Source organism: Pyrus communis, chromosome 3, assembly GCF_041283825.1.
Source record: "Pyrus communis isolate YQ-2024b chromosome 3, ASM4128382v1, whole genome shotgun sequence".
Classification (NCBI taxonomy): domain Eukaryota; kingdom Viridiplantae; phylum Streptophyta; class Magnoliopsida; order Rosales; family Rosaceae; genus Pyrus; species Pyrus communis.
This window is the reverse complement of record NC_142567.1, coordinates 12763783-12781608: the sequence shown is the minus strand read 5'-3', so window position 1 is coordinate 12781608 and position 17826 is coordinate 12763783. Positions and strand designations below refer to the sequence as shown.

Below are 17826 nucleotides of genomic sequence, written 5' to 3'. Positions count from 1 at the left end.
TAACACAATGAAGAATGAAGAGAGGGATAGATGAGTGAATGGGGTTGATAAGATATGTAGTTTTGTTTTTATATACATTCAACTTAACTGATGTGAAAAGACATTGATCAATTAACAGAACGAAACTGAACGTTTTGGTTCCTTAATAAACAGAAGTAACATGTAGTTTACACAAATGTCGGCCCTGTAGTAAAGGTGGCAAAATAGATGTCATGTAGGTTAGGCACATGTTTGAGCAGTTGACAAAACATATAAAAACTGTTTTGTTCTTATTCTAGCATCATAGTTTTGAAGCACAAACGCGCAAAGTAAAAACTATGCAAGACGTTTGTTTCCTTAAGAAATAGGAGTAACATGTTGTCCACACATATTTTTCCATTACATTTAAGATGGCAAAATATGTCTTGTAGGTTGGTTATCTGTTTCAGTAGTTACCAAAAAACAAAAAGAGTGTTTCGTTGTTGTTGAAGCAGCCAAGTCCTTAAACTAAAATGTTGAAAGGCAAAAAGATGTAGAAAGCCCTGCTGCAGTCGATCACGGAGATTATGGTGTTAACTTTTTCTGAGAGTGGACATCTTCCGCACTATAACAAAGAATATAAATCATAGTTTAATAAATGCTACCATGATGTTTGTTATGTAGGTGTCTGCTGGAAAAACAAATTGTAATTTACCTATCTTTGGTTTTTTTGGTTTGAGATTTTGTTCTGAGTGTGGCTATCGGCACTTTGTCTGCTAGTTCAATTTTGGGGACAACCAGATTGTGGAATTCTTTAGCAATTCTAGCAGAATTGGTTGTGTCTGTTTGGTCGCCGCGAGGTTTTTTGCTGTCAATGAAGGTACAAATTTATAAGGTTAGAGAACATCTAGGGAAGGGAGAATGAGACCAGTGCAAGCAGACAACTTTGGAAACCCAACCTCGTGTAAATCCCATTTCTCCCTTGCGGCAAGAAGTAAAGAAACATGGAAATCAGCCTCATTTCTGCTGTGTTAGAATTATTGATACAGTGAATGCAGCATGGCCTTCCAGTGTTAAAATTATTGATACAGGTACAAAAACAACAAAAAATCATGTGCAATCGAATCAAGTGTTGAAAAAGCAAAGAAGAAGTAGATGTTCATTATGAAACCTATAGTAAGAAAAAACAGAGCTCAAATATGTTGGCTTGGTTTGCAATAGTATAGCTAGTAAGAATGCAAGTGGAAGAATTGTTCTGAAGAGAAATATATAATCAAAAGCAACTAAAAGTAAGCTATTGGAAGAAATTTAGAAACTCACAAACACCAGCACTAAGTCAGACGCAAGCTCAACACAATTTAAATAGTATAAATTGAAATATATATATATATATATATATATATATATATATATGCTCTTGAATTGAGAACTTCATCAAAAGAAGACTGAAATATCGTTGAACATTGTTTTGGCTAATCAAAGTTAAAACATAACAAACCAATAAAAAGAAAGAGTTAAATGGAATCCCATGGTCAATGGGGTATTAAATTGTAAACACTATAAGTTAAAATTGTAGTATACCTAAGAGAAGCATGGTTTGGAAGATTTACACATGAGATTTTAAAGCAAGAGAAAACTTTACCTGTCAGATTTGTCCGCTTCATTAGGAAACAACGCTCTTTTTGAAGTCTTTGTGGGTGCAACTAACTGGGGTTGTTGATCTGGTCGGTGAGAAGGCATCAATGGGCTGGGGTCGCTTGAGTCATAATATGTATTCCTACGGTGGGAGTAGGTGTTTTTGGTGTGACTAAGGCAATTGTTGGGCTCGAAAGCGGTTGATCTTGGAGTAGTCCATGAACTATGAAGTCTGTCTTTCCAAAGTCAGTGTTTTGATTTCCGAAAGAGAGCTGAAATTGTTTTGTCACGCCGACCAAATTTTTTAGAGCTGGTGGAAGTATGAAAGGATCCTCATGTCCATCCTCTATCACCAGAGTGTGGCAAGAAACACGAAGTATTTTTTCGGCATGTCTTCCTATCATGAGGAAGTTGTGCTGGTCTGTGCTATCTTCCACAATAAGATCTATTTTGAACCTAGGTAAGATGAGGATATTTGGTTGTTAGGAAAACAATACTGCTAATAGCAATCTTGTGGGTAATGTACCAAATGCAATAGAACCACTGTAATCCAGGGTATGCATGTATAAAATGGATAGAAAGACAAATTATTTAGAATTAATTTACCTCACATCAACATATTGTGCGGAATGAGAAGTTTATGTTTGAAAGTTTTGAGTTAACGAATCATGGAACAACATTATAACCTGATTCTAGCTGCTGGCTCTATAAAGTAGAAGCACAAATGGAAATGATGGTTCCCAAATTCTGTAAGGCATAGTTTAACAATTAATATGATGTTCAAAAGTTGTGCACTGGAAGTTTAATTCCAAACTAATGAACATGTGTAAATATGAATAAGCACGACTAAAACACATAAAATAAGGATGAGAGCAATCGAATGACATAGAAAATAGATTGTTGTAGGCTACAATTCTTAATTGGAACAAATTTAAAAGGATATTTGACAATGGTCCTATTTAGAATCACAGCTGTTAAGCAGAAAGTGATAACCAAAGAAGAATTTTCGAAATGATTGTTGAATGAATTTTTTATAGCAAGGCCTGGGATGCACACCATAGGGGCATCCTTTGTATGGATGAAGGATCATTTATGTATTATGTAATCCTTGGGGAGACGACTTATTTGTCATAATCGCAAGATAATAAAAAAGGATTCAGCAACGTAATATAAGCATCATATGTAAAATAGGTGTAAAAGTATATTACCATGGTTCGGGTAATCTGTTTATGAACCCATGTTCATTACACTCAAACGATTCAGAGTTTTTCTTGACAACGTTATGGCAAGACGGGCATGATTTGTACCACCAGCCCTTAGTCAAATCGAATTCAACAATAGTTGCTTGGCATACAAAACTTGCATTATGTTATGGAAACATGAGGTTTTGAAATTAACTTTGCAAACATGGAGTATAAACAGATAGAGAAGCAAAGCAAGAGATGGTCAAGTTTGATGCATCATGAAAATCTATTAGTAAAAAGAGGTGATTTCGGTGAATAGTTTGGTGATGACAAACTAACCTTGTGCAAGGCAGGATCAAGTAAGAGCAATTCGTCAATTGTTTTTTACTCAGTTGTAGCACTGACTGCACGGCCCGTATACATCTCAGCTGAGGTGGGCAGGATTTGAAGAGGTGATCTGCTATGCTTAAACCTGTTTTGTGCATGTTTAGGGTGAGAAAGATTAATCGAAGAAATATAAACGAAAAAGTTATTAAAGAAGGGTTGTTGATTTACTTGTGTTTGTATTCAGAGAGTTGTGGAATCTCTGGATTGAAAACACAAACGGTTGATCCTGTGCTTCCGAGAACAGGTTTTCCTGTAAATATGAGATAACAATTAACAAACTGAAACTTTAAGTAGTTAGATAAAGTATGGCAGGGTATAACCTTGGTATTGTTTTACTTTCAGGCTTGTGAAAGCACAAAATACGGGTGGCAAAAGTGCTTGTATTCCACTGGTCTCAAAACCTGTTGCAGTCTCTCCCCATAAGATTATTCTCACTGTTTCGTCTCTGTAAGTAATACAAAAGATGATGGTTTGGTATATGTCATAAATAGGGTGGCATATAAATAATATTTAGAGTTTAACGTAAATAGAAATTACCTAATGTTTTGCAGGTTTAGATTTCTCTTCTTTGCAACTCTTGTGTTCTGGATAGTGATTTCTTCAGTTGGCTGCACAGCCATTAGGCAACCAAACACATCTACATATACTATTTAATGGGAGGAATGAGTGGACATTGAAGGCAACAAAAACATATAAATGATCAACTTAGATGTTTGAGCGGAAATTGAAACTAAATGTGTTACCTGTAAGCTCAACATCGTTGTTGATTCTCTGATGAAGTTGATTAAGCTCAATTAAATTGAACCAGTGCATTGGGAGTTCTTGACTTGTTTTGTGAATAGGAACGATTGTGGTTTTCCTATTCAATTCAATGATAGCTGCATGAGGGACAACCTTGCTCGATCTCTTGTTGTGAATGACACGAAATTTGTTGATTTCATATGCATTGCCGACACTTAGATGGTCCAAAAAATATTGGATGTCTCGACCGTTGATGGTTCCGTGAACCGCATCTCTCTTTTAGAAGGAGAATTTTAAGATTAGACATAATACTAAATGAGTGGGATAACATTTAATGCATATAGTTTAAGAATCACGTAAACATGCAATATAGTCTAGTTGTGGCTACTTAGATAGCATTTAAGATCATATGCAAGATAACAGTGGAGATTATTCAAAGAATCAAATCGGTAGTAGTTGAAGCAACCTTGCAAAATCACATTTAGTTTGATTTGTATAGGTTAAAGAACAATGAAGAAAAATTAAGGAAAAGAAGAATTGATAGTTCATACTTAGTTTTGTTTCTAGAGTCATAAAAGCTTCCTCAAACAGAACAAAATATAATATTTGTAGTGAAATCCAAAGATAGGAAAAGTGTGGAAGATAATAGGCAAATATCATAGGTTTTTGAACAAAATTTATTGAAAGCCATTCCATCATATGGAGAAAATAGTTTTTTCATTTGTTGTTTATCTGCATGAACTTGTTAACCCAGTATAAATTTAATGTTAAGCCCAAGATTATATCTAGTAAAACAATTAATCAGACAAATGGTAATTATGTAAGCGATGCATAATTGGGTAGCAAAGTGTATAAATCAGTTTCTTTGTGGAATTTAGTCTATGTTTGATTACAAAGTTTGTTGTACTGAGAACATGGCATGCACATTTGGATACGTAAAAATGCTAGCATTCAACGATAAGTAAAAAGGTGTAAAAATCTTACATCCTTATCAACGAAGACGCAATCAAGACTTATAGGTTGAGGATTATCTCCGATGCTTTTCGTGACCCATATTCTGCATACCCTGATGTGGAGTTTGTTTGCTGGCTGGTATGGTGTCAGAAAACAAATTGCTTGCTCCTCCATTAATCTAGATATATAAACAATTTAGGAACAAATTAAATTCAAAATTGAATAACGTGATTTAACAAATAAGCAGTGAAGTCATGTTTACAAAAATAAACAAACGGACAAAATAATAATACAAAGTTATACCTTCTTGTAAATGTTTTAAAACATCTTTATAAACTATGTTTTTTGTATAACCGTAGGGCATGTCGCTATTGTGAGCAATAACGATTTTGAGACCCTTTTTTTAGGTGACTCTGGATAGCGCAACATATAGTTGTCCATGTGAAAAAACAGTTTGCGATAGATATAGGCCAACAATTTTTAAGGATTGTCCTTGGCTTTTGTTGATTGTCATCGCATAACAAATTTTAAGAGGGAATTGTCGCCTTCGTAGAGTAAAGGGATATTTATGCTGAGATGATTCAGTAATTATCCTGGGGATATAAACTTTTTCACAAATGTTGCTTCCCATTATGATTGTTGCTTGTATAATTCTGTCGTTCAATTGCATCACAACCAATCGTGTTCCATTACACAATCCACTGCTTTGGTTTAAATTTCTAAGCAACATCACTGGGGTGCTAACTTTCAAATCTAACTTGTGGTGCGATAAACTAGGTAAATCAAGTTGGTTTAGAAATTCATTTGGATAAAGCACATCTAAATTTTCTAAATTTTATGTTGAAGAAGACACCGAATCAAAACTGAGATAGGTACGATTTTCGCCGGGCACCATACCCAACATAAAAGCGTTTATTTCAGTTGTTGTATCATTTCGTGCTGTGACAATAGCTCTTTCTTTCAAATATGGCACATCTCGGAAATTAGTTTTGAAATTCGTATACACAGCCGAAACCATAGCTTTGATAGGATCTTCATCAAAACGGATAAGGAATTGTTCTGGAATTTGAACCCAAGAGCTTTCATCATTAGTTGAAGGTAAAGAGTTGGTAGCAGTATTGTTTCCAATGTCTAATATCTACTTTGCAAAATGAGCGAGTTCTTGTTTTTCTCTTTCGTCCAAACTTGGTTTCGAAAGCCTTATGTTTTGCTTCAAACAAAATTTTGTTAAATATGGCCAAAGGTATGAACTCGTCAATGAAGCTTCGACAATGTCAGCAACACTTCCTTTTGGAACAACAGGAAGAATTTGTCTGAAGTCACCTCCAAAAAGAATCGGCTTACCTCCAAACGGCAAATGGTCAAAACCTGATTTTGACCCTTTAAGAACATCACGAAGGGACCTATCTAGGGTTTCAAAACATCGTTTATGATTCATAGGGGCTTCATCCCAAATAATGAGAGCAGCTTCAGTGATTAGTTTTGCAAGATGAGTCCCTTTTTTAATTTCACAAACCAAGCAATCTGTGATGTTGATAGGAATTTTAAATCTAGAGTGAGCCGTTCTTCCACCAGGAAGTAAGAGGGAGGCAATTCCAGATGAAGCCACTGCTAAAACAATTTGATTTTGGGATCTAATTTTAGCCATGATGGTGGTCCACAAAAAAGTTTTGTCTGTTCCACCATGACCATGTACAAAAAACAGGCCAGATCTGTTGTTGTGAATTGTTTGTATGACACTGTCATAAACATATTTTTGCTCTTTATTTAACAACCTGAATAAGTTTGAGTGCTCATGTTTTAGTGAGTCAACATTGTAATCTAACTCTTCCCTCAAACTCCTATTTGAAATTCTATCCATCATCAACTTGTTTGGTTGTGGTAGGTGATGCTTCGACAAAGAACTATTCGAAGCAGCAAACAATTTTTCTAACTCGTATAAAAGTGAATTCCTAAGTTGATCTTGGTACTTAGAGACATCTTGTAGGCCAAAAGCATTGATCATGTTTTTCAAAATGTCATCACACATCGTCTTCCAATGTGTTTCAAATAGAGTTGATGGATTAGCAACATTACAAAAGAGAACAAATGTGACAAACAATTGCCTTAATTGAAAGGATGACGCAGTGACAACCGCTTCTAACATAGCACTATTCCATTCCTTATCATCCCCTAATAATCCAAGCGAGGTGCATGCAGCTTGGAATGTGGGTTCAAGAATGCCTTTGACGGTCCTTAAATCATTAAAGCTAAAGCTGCCTTTTTGGTAATTTAGTAGCAACCTCAAATAGTATAATTCACCCACAGCAGGGTGAATATACGCAACCCTTCCTAGAGATCTACCTTTTTTTCTACGGGTCCACTGTTTTTCATCATTTTTCCAAACATACTTGGTAGGAAACTCAACGTAAGCTAACATACGTGCATCAGGGTCTTGGACATTGGTTTGAAACCACTGTGTTAACATAGTGCTTTCAAGATTAGGGTGGTTAACAACATGGTTTAGATCATCAGTCTCTCTAAAAAGAACATTTTGGTCAGATGGAAGGTGTACAGACAACCTCTCAACCGATGGTTCTCTAAAATGAATGTGAAATTGTAACAATCTCCACACTGCTTCGTATGGGCATAAGTATCTACAATTTCAGTAAGCCACAACCTCATCAAACTCGTCATCCTAAAAAACAGCTCTAGTTCGATCAACACCTTTAGTTATGTACTTAAAAAGATACTTAATGAGTGTTGATTGACAACATGATTCAACGTTTATATGTGCTTGATACTTCAACAATAGCTCACGGTTGTAAGGGACAACAAATGTATTATCCAGCTTGATTCCGTTTTTTAGAACAAACAGATTTTGTATATCTCGACGCTTATATGCAACGAAACCCTCTGTGGAAAAAGTGGTTTCACTTGTGAAAGATTTAGGAAATTTTTTTGAACATTTGTTTTCTTTCATGCAAGGTGAAAATTGATTCGCAACACCACATGGGCCGTGGATCATGTACTGCGAAACTGCATCATACCCAGCTTTGTCACATTCTTCATCAGGAAGCTCATCCGAAATGATAGAATCAACATCGTAAGGAGAATGACATTTATAATGTTGATTGACCCATAGCAAGATATGACAATGAGGAAGACCTCTTTTTTGGAACTCCACCGTGTAAATCACTATTTAAAAAAATAATAAATATGCAGGAGTATCAAAACCATAGACTCTTAGGACTTGCAGTGATAAAATAGAAACAAATAAAAGGAAAAAATTGGTCAACAATAAAGAACTAACCAGATTCGACATCGCCAAAAGGTTTTCCTTATTTGAGGTATTTAATCAAATGGTCAAGTTTTGCTTTAAAAATTCTGGAAATTAAATCTGGCCTGTCTTTAGCTTTACAACCAGGTTTATCACGCAGATCTTCAATAATTTCAGGCCATTTAGCATTGCATGTGAAAGTGATAAATAAATCAGGATTTCCAAGGTGGCGACATATAGCCATGGCATCTTGATAATTATTTATCATATATCTAATACTGCCAGTAAATGAAGTTGGGAGAATGACCCTTTTGCCAACAGAAGAACTGGTTGCATTTCCTGCCTTGAGCGGTTTATGAATTCCTTTAAGACCTTCTGTTCTAAAAGAATCTTGATTTGCCCTAATGAAATCTAACCTATCTTATTCAAGTGTCGCATATGCATCAACTAAGTATTGTTGAAACAATCTGCCGCCTTTCAACAGGGTGTCACTATGTCCTTGTCTATCTTGAATTTGATAACCCAAAAATGCTCTCATTGATACCCCCTAGTCTTTGGTTTTTTGCCCCTAAAATTTGGATTCCAAGGAAGACCTTTCCGGTACCCATCTTGACCGTATGGGAAAAGACGAGGATATTGTAGAGCCATGTATTTAGGATGTAACTTTGCGATTCTTTGGAGGCCATCTGTCCTATGCTCCACAACAATATCTCTTTCGGTGTGAAATTGGCCAATGTCCCCAACTATTAAGCCACCTATCTTGTCACATGCTGGCAAATTGTATTGTACATCATGGTTACTCTGTGCACCGTACAAACGTAGACGTAAATTACTTGTGGACCTTTCATCAATTCTATCCCTGGCTTGCCTAAAAAGTTGAACAACGTCATTACACTCGTCTAGCATTTTAATGAGGCCACTAACAACTTGTTGATCGAGTTTTTCAGATGCTTCTGATCTGTTCAAACAACCGATACGATTACTGACTTCATTTTGAGTGTCATAAATGTAGAGCTGTGCAAATTTAGGATTGTCGCCTTCTGGAGGCAACAAAGAACCCATCAAATGATGCACTTGACCATTAATTTTAAAAACATATGGACCTCGACCTTTGTTGATCGATGGATCAACTTTGGCCCCCATTGAAGTTAATGCCATCATTGAATTATACGATCTAATATTTCTTTTAAACTGTAAAAAGCTTTGAGAATTTGTGGGGTTTAACAATTCATCCAAAAAAATGGGTGTGGGTTTAGCACGTGAGAATTGAACTTTTTGACTCATGCAACACGCAGTAAACTACGAGGTAGAAATAGAAGAAGTACACTCAGGATGGTTCTTTGTCTGCTCTGCAGACCAAAATAGAGCACTGCAATATTGACATTGGCAATTTCTTAATCCAAAATCAACATATTCTGGATCAATCCCTATAAAAACAAAGAATAATAGAAGCATACATCAAACCAATTGATACAAGTTAATTAACGAAGATAAGCCAAATTTTGAAATCAGCAGCAAAATGTAAACAAAGTTATATTGAAAGAGTGCATACTCTTTCTTTTTTTTTGATAGGTGGTCTGCCCAGTGATGAGCGGGTTTTTAACAGAATGAATAGTTGGAGCATCTTTGGCCAACAACCGGCGCATAGTGGCATGGTCAGCAAGAAAAAGGGGTACAGAAATTTGATGAGAACTTGTTCCAGCTGCTGAATGTGAGGTAAGAAGACCTCGAACATGAGTATGTTGTTCAAAACTTGATGTAAATGTTTGGGGAGGGTTGTTTCCTTTGTTTAAAAATGGTAAAGAGGTTGAAGTATTGTTGTATTCGTCGTCATAACTGATGGGAACATCTTGTAATACCATATCATCGAGATTAACATTCGCAATAGATGTAGGCGAATCAGCACACTCAGTTCTAGCGGCATTCCTAGATAGCCCTATTCTTCTAGACATAAATCTACATAAACGGAAAAGACCACACAGCAATGGTTTACTTTCTAACAGAAGGAATGTGACGATGAAACAACTATGTTAACCATATGAAATGAGCAGTGAACCAAAACCCATTCAAGCAAGAGGTCTTCAGAATCACAAACACTTTGTTAACATAATAGTAAAAACATAATCCTAATCTTTTTAGATTAGAATGAAGAATAGAGACAGTTGATTTGTAATTGTTTCCTTAAATAGTGTGGTTTGTCAGTGCAGAGTGGAAAATTAATGATTAAAGTGAACGATGATTGCAAAAAAATGGTGATAAAGGAAAACAACATAAATATCGAATATCAACGTTACTATGATCCAAAAAAGCATGCATTGACGATTGAACATGTAAACCGAGAAAAGAGTAAAAATAAAAAATAAAAAGTTAAAGGTTCTTTAAGGGGACAAAAATCTAACCGTTGTAGAGACGAAAGCGTAGCTGTGAATGAATGCCACCAAAGAACAATGCAGGACTCCAACGATAAAACAAAACCTAGAGAAATAGGAAGACAAAATATAAACACATATACAATCAGAGAGAAGCCAAAGACAGAACAAACATCGAACTATAAAAACTAATGCACGGCTCAACGACATTAATATAAGACATGCATTTATAAATTTGACAGAAACAAACAAATTATTTAGGTCTGACTCACTTTAGACCAATAGATAGTGCAAGATGAAAAGTGTATATTTAAGAGTCTAAGCCCTTAATTTCCAACAATAAATATATTTTAACAGTCGAAGACGGAGTTGCACCTCACGTAGTTAATCAACAACATATATAGAAACATTTGTGAGGGATGCTAAGGGATATGTATCATTTGAGAGTTCGAAGATTAAAGCTTGCATTCAGTATATGTTAGATCCTGTAAACGTTGGAAAACTTTTTCATTAAATATGTTTAGGGAAACATAGAAATCTATGATGCAATTCCATTGTTCCGTTTCACAAAGTTCGTAGGTTGGACTCTTATTAAACGGTGAGCTTGATACAAATGATTAATGATAGAAATACTCCAAGATGTTTGGAGTTTAAGCACCACCACTTAAACATGTCAACAATACTCCAGGATGTTTTGAGTTTAAGCACCACCACTTAAACATGTCAACACGTCGATAAGTTGACTGGAACAATTTTATTTATAAGAAATAAAAATTGAAAAGAATCATGAAAAATCTGTGATGGTGGAAAAATGGATTGAAGTCACTCCAAGGTAAGTAAACATTAGAAACATTTTATCATGGTCATAATTCAACTTGAAATTCCTGTCTAACGTGATGAACAACTTTGTATCCATAGCTGAAGACCATAAAAATGTAAACCCCTAATCCATACTTTTAATTGACACCCTCTAATAAAATCGTATCCAACTTTATGAATCACTCTGAAGTAGTTAAAAACCATTAAGTTGAGAAGTCATTAAAGATCCAAACACTAAAATCATTGTAGAGGAACAGTGAGGTGACCAATGTCGGCTGTTTTCACAGTTATCAACACAACTACGAAACCATGAGCATTAATTTTGCCACCTAGGCAAACCTCACCATCTCTAAACCCACCCTCTGCACACCGCAGGGACCCTTTCTATTTACAATTGTTGCATTGTTTGCATAATACGATGCCTTCCATATTCAAATAGTTACATACCAACCGAGAATAATAATATAAATTCGTCGCCCAACCCCTTTTTCCCCATTTGAAAAATGATGTGATAAAAGATAGCACTCAAATTAAACCTTCTTTTTGACAATTGTAGTATAGATATAAGTAGGGATCGTTCTAGGCCGGGGATTAGGAGGGATTGCTAATCTAATGAAAATTGACTCAAAGATGTAAAAATATGTTTTAAAACACTTTAAATAGACTCACAAGACTCTTACTAACTTATATGACTCAAAACAAACTTTAAAGACTCAAAACAACCAAAAACAACCAAAAAGACTCAATTTAGACTCTAGGACTTAATTTGGACGAAAATACACTTGGTTTTGACTCTAAAGACTCAAAAAGACTCTTTTGGACAGATTTGGAACAAATAAGAAGGGGGTTTTGATTTTGGACGAATTTAAAAGAAAACAAGTGACTTAAAACTTTAAAACAGATTTTGGACGAAAATAAGAAAAACTAATGGATGATGGGATAGCCAAGGGATACTTCTCCACACATGATACGTTCTAACATAAATTGATTTCCAGTTGCTTTTCCGATAAACCATGAACCTCAACACCCCAGATTAACCGTGAATTGCACTAATTAACCCTCAGATTTTCCTCACGTTATTGAATAGGATGATTGCATACGACAACTCAAAGCATTCCCCACAAGTTCCCTACATGAATTGCATAATAGAGATACAAGCAAGAATCATTAAGTTCTTTGAAAACCATAAGCATTGACGAAGCACTCGTTACTATGAATTGCATGAAACTTATGCCAAGAATTTACTTAACATGATTGTGAAAACAACCTTAACTACTTGTGAATATTAGTTTGTGACGATTATGTGAAACACCCTAATATTCTAGCCCCAAATTCAAGCATGCAAATTAAGTAGGCCTCCCTAATAAACATACAAGAATAAGTTATCCGTCAAACGGTTAAGTAAATTGCGTTCACAATTTATGAAATCACAACTGGACTTAATCAACTCATATTATAAATGTAATCATGGTTTCAAAGCATCCCTAGGCTAAAACGAGTTTAGCCTCTCATGTTCATGACAAAACAAAGCAACATAGATTTAAACATTAACAATAAAGGATAGATTACACCTAGAAACGTCCAACACTCCAACTTGAATGCACAAACGCCCAAGGCTTGGTCTTCCTTCTCCTCCTCCTTGCTAAGTCACGGCAAAGGGTCTATGGTGGGTTTGTGGATGATTTTCTGGGTTTTTGGATGGATTTAGGTATGTATGGTGGTGCGGCAAGGGTAGATGGTGGTGTATGGAGGTTGGGATGGAGGTATGGAAGTAGGGGAATGATGGATGGGTGGTTGTAAGGTCATGACAAAGGATGGTTGTGTTTATGAATGAATGATTGTTGTGTGAAGGGTGGTGCCCTAAATGGTGCGGCAAAGGGCTGTTTATATAGGCTAGTTTGGCACACTTAGTGAAGGAAAAGGATTGCCTAATCCTATTGAAAAAGGGTTAATTCAAGGCGGAAATCAAGTGGGATTGGGAATAGGAATTTCGGCTAGGAATTAGGGAGTTCTAAAAGGCTAGGTGCGGCACACATGTAGGGATAGGATTAGGTGTTCTAGAAACTGTGTTTAAGGCAGATTTCCTAATCCTAAAGGCCCTAGGATATGTGATATAAGAGTAGGAAAAGGTTTTCAATTCCTAAACCTACTAGGAGGGGTGTCTTGCGGCATTGGTATGGATAAGTGTTCTAGAACTGAATTAGGTGTTTAAATGTGTAATTGATTCCCCCTAATTAGCTAGGTTTAAGCCTCCACCTGATTTGGATAGGATAGAATAGGATAATGTTAGAGATAGGATAGGATAAGGTTTCTAGGATAGGATAAGATAAGGTTGGATAAGGTTCCTTGTTTCTTGCTTCTTCCTTATCTTCATTGTATTAGGACATCTTCCACCAGATTTGTAGCCTTTCCTAACTCTTCTATTCTTCAATTTCGTCCATCCTCTTTGCTCCATGGTTAAGCTATCCAATCCATGCCCAAAAATGCTCCAAATAGCCTCAAAATGCACTTTATTGCTCCCTTTGCCATTAGAACCTAAAAACACACGAAAATACTTTAAAAGACTAAAACAACTATGAATTAATAACATAAATGCATGAAAACAAGCTAAGTAAGTCGCCTAAATATGCTCCTATCAAATTCCCCCACACTTAGCTTTTGCTAGTCCTCGAGCAAAACGAAATAAATAAAACAAACTAAACACAATCTAAGCCTTCCAACAATTGCCTCAGGGATTTCCAACGAACATGACACATTATTGAACATCATTCCCACAGTTTTTAGCTTTCTTTATACTTCAAGTCGTGCTTCATACGTGGGACGGGACGGAACAGAGTGGGACAAGGCGTTCCGTCCCACGTTTGGTGCGTCTAAAACGGGTGGAACGAGCTGTTCCACGGAACGAGTTTTGGATGAATTTTTGTTCCACCTCACCCCCCTGGAACGACTCGTTCCACATCCGTGGAACACAAAATTATAACCTCTCCGTCTCCTTCTTCTTCCTCCTTGTTTCCATTCGAGGGCATCTTTGCTCCCGCTCCGTTCCGTCCCGTCCCGTCCCGTCCCATTCCGTTCCGTCCCGTCCCGTCTGCATACCAAACGATACCTTAAGAACAAAGGTATGGAAAGTCCTAATCTAGGCTAGGTGAGGATAATGTGGCTAACAACGAAAATAGGCTTTTAAAAAGGCTCAAGAGGGTTAATCCTACAATACATATGAAAAGGGATAGGCTTTTTGGCTCTGGCTTGACTAACAACTTCATCTTATTGTATGTTATGCAATCAATACCATGCTTGGAATGAAATGGGCATGAGTTCTAGTATTTGGAACTATAATGAAATGCATTCTAAATAGCAACCAAGCAAAGAATGATGAGATCATGCAACGACTTTAGAAAACAAGAAATCACAGATTATACTCTCCAAAGAACATTATAGGCTCAAGTCTCTCAGGGTTGTAGCGTTAGTTTGAGTTTCTTCCTTCAAGCATGTTACAAAAACTGATTTTTTTCCTTTTGTGATTACATGTGAATTCATAAGCTGTAACCATAACCAAGCATAAACCAAAGCACAAATCACTTCCAGCCATGTTTACAACATTCTTTAATAGTCATGCAATTAAAAACCAAATCCTCATCATTGTGTTGGAAGGTGACCTAAGACACAAACAAACAAACACACAAAAACAACTTAAAAACAACTCTTTTTGGGTTTTTCAAAACTATTTTGTAATTTTTTTGTAAATTTTTCGGATTTTCTGATCAAAAGACATAAAAACACTCCAAAACACTCTAACAACACTTAAAAACAGTGTGAAACAACATTATAAGTGATAGGTGATAAAATCCCATGAAAATCATGTAAAATCATGCAAAAGAAATTTGTTTACCCCCCCCCCCCCCACACTTAAATCAAACATTGTCCTCAATGTTTCACACAAAGACTCACATCCAAACAAACAATATAAACTAACTAACATGACAAAAGTAAAAATAATAAAGAGATAGAGATTGAGGAACGCAAATCTGATTTTGTAGCTTTGAATTGGTGAATTGCCCACTTCCTCTCTCGTTGAATGCATGGGTTGCCTCCCAAGAAGCGCTTGCTTTAACGTCGTGCAGCCGGACGAACGTTCTTCTTATCCTCACTTGGAGCCCACGGCATGGAGTGGAATGTCCTCCACAACTTGCCCTTCAACACTTTCGTAATATGGCTCTATGAATGGGAGGGGATAGTGATCCTCCCTAATGGTGGTATTTTGGTTCCGGAAGTCCATGTAAATGCTCCCACCACCTTGAAATCGATTTGGAACCTGCACCAAAGAAGGTAACAACCTATTAGTTGAAATGGGAATTGGAATTGGGATTGGAGACTTACTAGGATGTTGTGGCAATGCCCCTAGGGCAGCCACCATCTCGCCAATTGTATCCTTAGGTACGGCCAGATTGGGTGTTTGTAGGGCAATGGCGTGCTTCTTGTGCTTCCCTCCAATTCCTTCCTCGATGGTGGTTCTAGACGCATCCTTCTTGATAGGTGTTGAACGTTCCTGCCCTATATTTTTAATTGTACCAATGGCAAAACAAGAACGAACATCATTAGGATTCTCAATGGATTCAGAAACTTTAAAGTTAATCGTATCACCACCAAACTCCATAGTTAAGGCTCCCTTGGCCACATCAATCTTGGTGTGGGCTGTTTTCATGAAAGGTCGTCCAAGTAAGAGTGGCGATGGTGGAGAGTGGGTTGAATCCTCCATGTCAAGCACATAGAAATCTGCAGGAAAAATCAAGTGGTCTACCTGCACCAAAACATCTTCCAAAACTCCTCTTGGGTATGCATTAGATCGATCTGCTAATTGAATAATAACACCATCATTTTTAAGCTCTCCTAGATTCATAGATGCATAAATAGAGTATGGCATGACATTAATTGATGCACCTAAATCTAGCATAGCATGCTCGAACCTTGTATTACCAATTACACAAGGGATAGTGAAACTACCTGGATCTTTGCATTTAGGTGGCAGCTTTCTTTGCAACATTGCAGAGACATTCTCACTTACATGTACCACCTCCTTCTCCCGAATCCGTTTCCTTGTTGTACAAATCTTTCTTAAAAACTTAGCGTACTTCGGAATTTGCTTTATTGCATCAAGGAGCGGGATATTGACATGCACCTTCCTAAACGTCTCCAGGATGTCTTTTTCATCCTCCTCCTTCTTTGTTTGCAAAAATCTATGAGGAAAAGGAACATTGGGTGGAACAGGGTTAGAATTAATCAAATTTGAACCCAACTTACCTTTGGTGGCCGAATGGGATGCATTGGATGAAGTAGTGTCCTTAGGTGCTTGCGACAAAGGGGATTGTGTCCTTGCCGTGGGCTTGTTTGCAGACTCCTCTTCATGTTGCAACATCTCGTCTTCATTAGGACTTGTTTTGGATGGTGTGGATGTAGTGCCAACTTCTTTTCCACTCCTCAAGGTGATTGCGTTGGCCGTTTCGAACCCTCCCTTTGGATTGACAATGGTTGAACTTGGGAGCTTGCCTTGGTCTCGGAATTGTCCCACCAACTCCGCAATCTGCCCTATTTGCTTCTCTAAGTGGTCCATCCTTTTGTCTTGGTTTTGCATTGCCTTTTCGTGGTTTTGCAATACCTTTTCTTGGTTTTGCAATACTTTGTTTTGATTTTCTTGCCCCTGAGACAAACTAGTAAGTAACTTAATAATCGTAGCATTATCTAAAGACGTACCTTGATGGTTTTGGGCGGATTGGGGTTGGGTTTGGTCTTGGCCGTGGGTGTTGGTGTAAAACCCTGGGGGTTGCAGCCTAAAGCCTCCTTGTTGGTAAGGTTGTTGAGGCTCCCTCCACTTGAAGTTTGGATGGTCTCTCCAACCCGGATTGTATGTATTGGAATATAGATCATTCCTTGGTTGATTTTGGCTTGGAAACCCAATGGCGTTTGCACTCTCCCACCCACCATTCTCAATCAATTGAGGACACTTTTCCGAAGGATGACCTTGAATAGAACATACGCCACATACAATTGGACTTTGGATCTTCATTCCTTCGGCCATCTGAGACACAAGAGAAGTAAGATTAGCTAATTAAGCTTGAAGATCGGATTGAGAACTTACCTCATTCAATTGTTGCCGTGGGGGGTCCCTTTGCCCAATTCCTTCGTATTGTTGTGCATTGAGAGCTCGGTTTGCAATGAGGTTCTTGGCTGCTATAGGGGTTTTATCCACCAACGCTCCTCCCGCCGAAGCATCAAGCATTTGTCTTTCAATGGGAAGAAGACCTTCATAGAAGTATTGAATTAAAAGCTCCTCCTTCATTTGATGTTGAGGACATGATGCAACAAGGGTTTTAAAACGCTCATAGTATGTTGGAAAAGACTTCCCTTGACTTTGTTGAATTCCGCTAATCTTCTTTCTCAAGAGAATGACTCTTGAAGTAGGAAAGAACTTTTCAAGAAACGCCCTCTTCATGCTCTCCCAAGAGGTGACAGTTCCGGGTGCTAA

General features: G+C 37.1%; 1 protein-coding gene and 1 long non-coding RNA gene across 2 annotated transcripts; both read right to left on the bottom strand.

Moving 5' to 3' along the window:
• Positions 1 to 252: 252 nt before the first annotated feature.
• LOC137738925 (uncharacterized) lies at positions 253 to 2946 on the bottom strand. Its single transcript, XR_011069076.2, has 4 exons — positions 2802 to 2946; positions 1601 to 2049; positions 674 to 826; positions 253 to 583 (listed from the first exon to the last, which is right to left on the bottom strand). It is a non-coding gene; the product is annotated as an uncharacterized LOC137738925 (long non-coding RNA).
• A 215-nt stretch (positions 2947 to 3161) lies between these two features.
• Positions 3162 to 9261, bottom strand: LOC148697975 (uncharacterized). Its single transcript, XM_088690346.1, has 9 exons — positions 8712 to 9261; positions 7871 to 8036; positions 6002 to 7495; positions 4890 to 5037; positions 3908 to 4181; positions 3702 to 3801; positions 3485 to 3609; positions 3333 to 3414; positions 3162 to 3249 (listed from the first exon to the last, which is right to left on the bottom strand). The coding sequence occupies exons 1-9, from the start codon at positions 9259 to 9261 to the stop codon at positions 3162 to 3164; spliced, it is 3027 nt and encodes a 1008-aa protein (XP_088546472.1).
• Between the last annotated feature and the right edge of the window lie 8565 nt (positions 9262 to 17826).

Bases quoted from the DNA above. Each gene is read 5' to 3' on its own strand.
- LOC148697975 (XM_088690346.1), bottom strand. From the start codon at position 9,261: ATGGGGGCCAAAGTTGATCCATCGATCAACAAAGGTCGAGGTCCATAT. The intron at 8,037-8,711 runs GTCTTCCTTGGA...TTTTTTAAATAG, and splicing joins TCAAGATGGGTACCGGAAAG to TGATTTACACGGTGGAGTTC. The intron at 3,802-3,907 runs GTAACACATTTA...TAGTATATGTAG, and splicing joins CAACGATGTTGAGCTTACAG to ATGTGTTTGGTTGCCTAATG.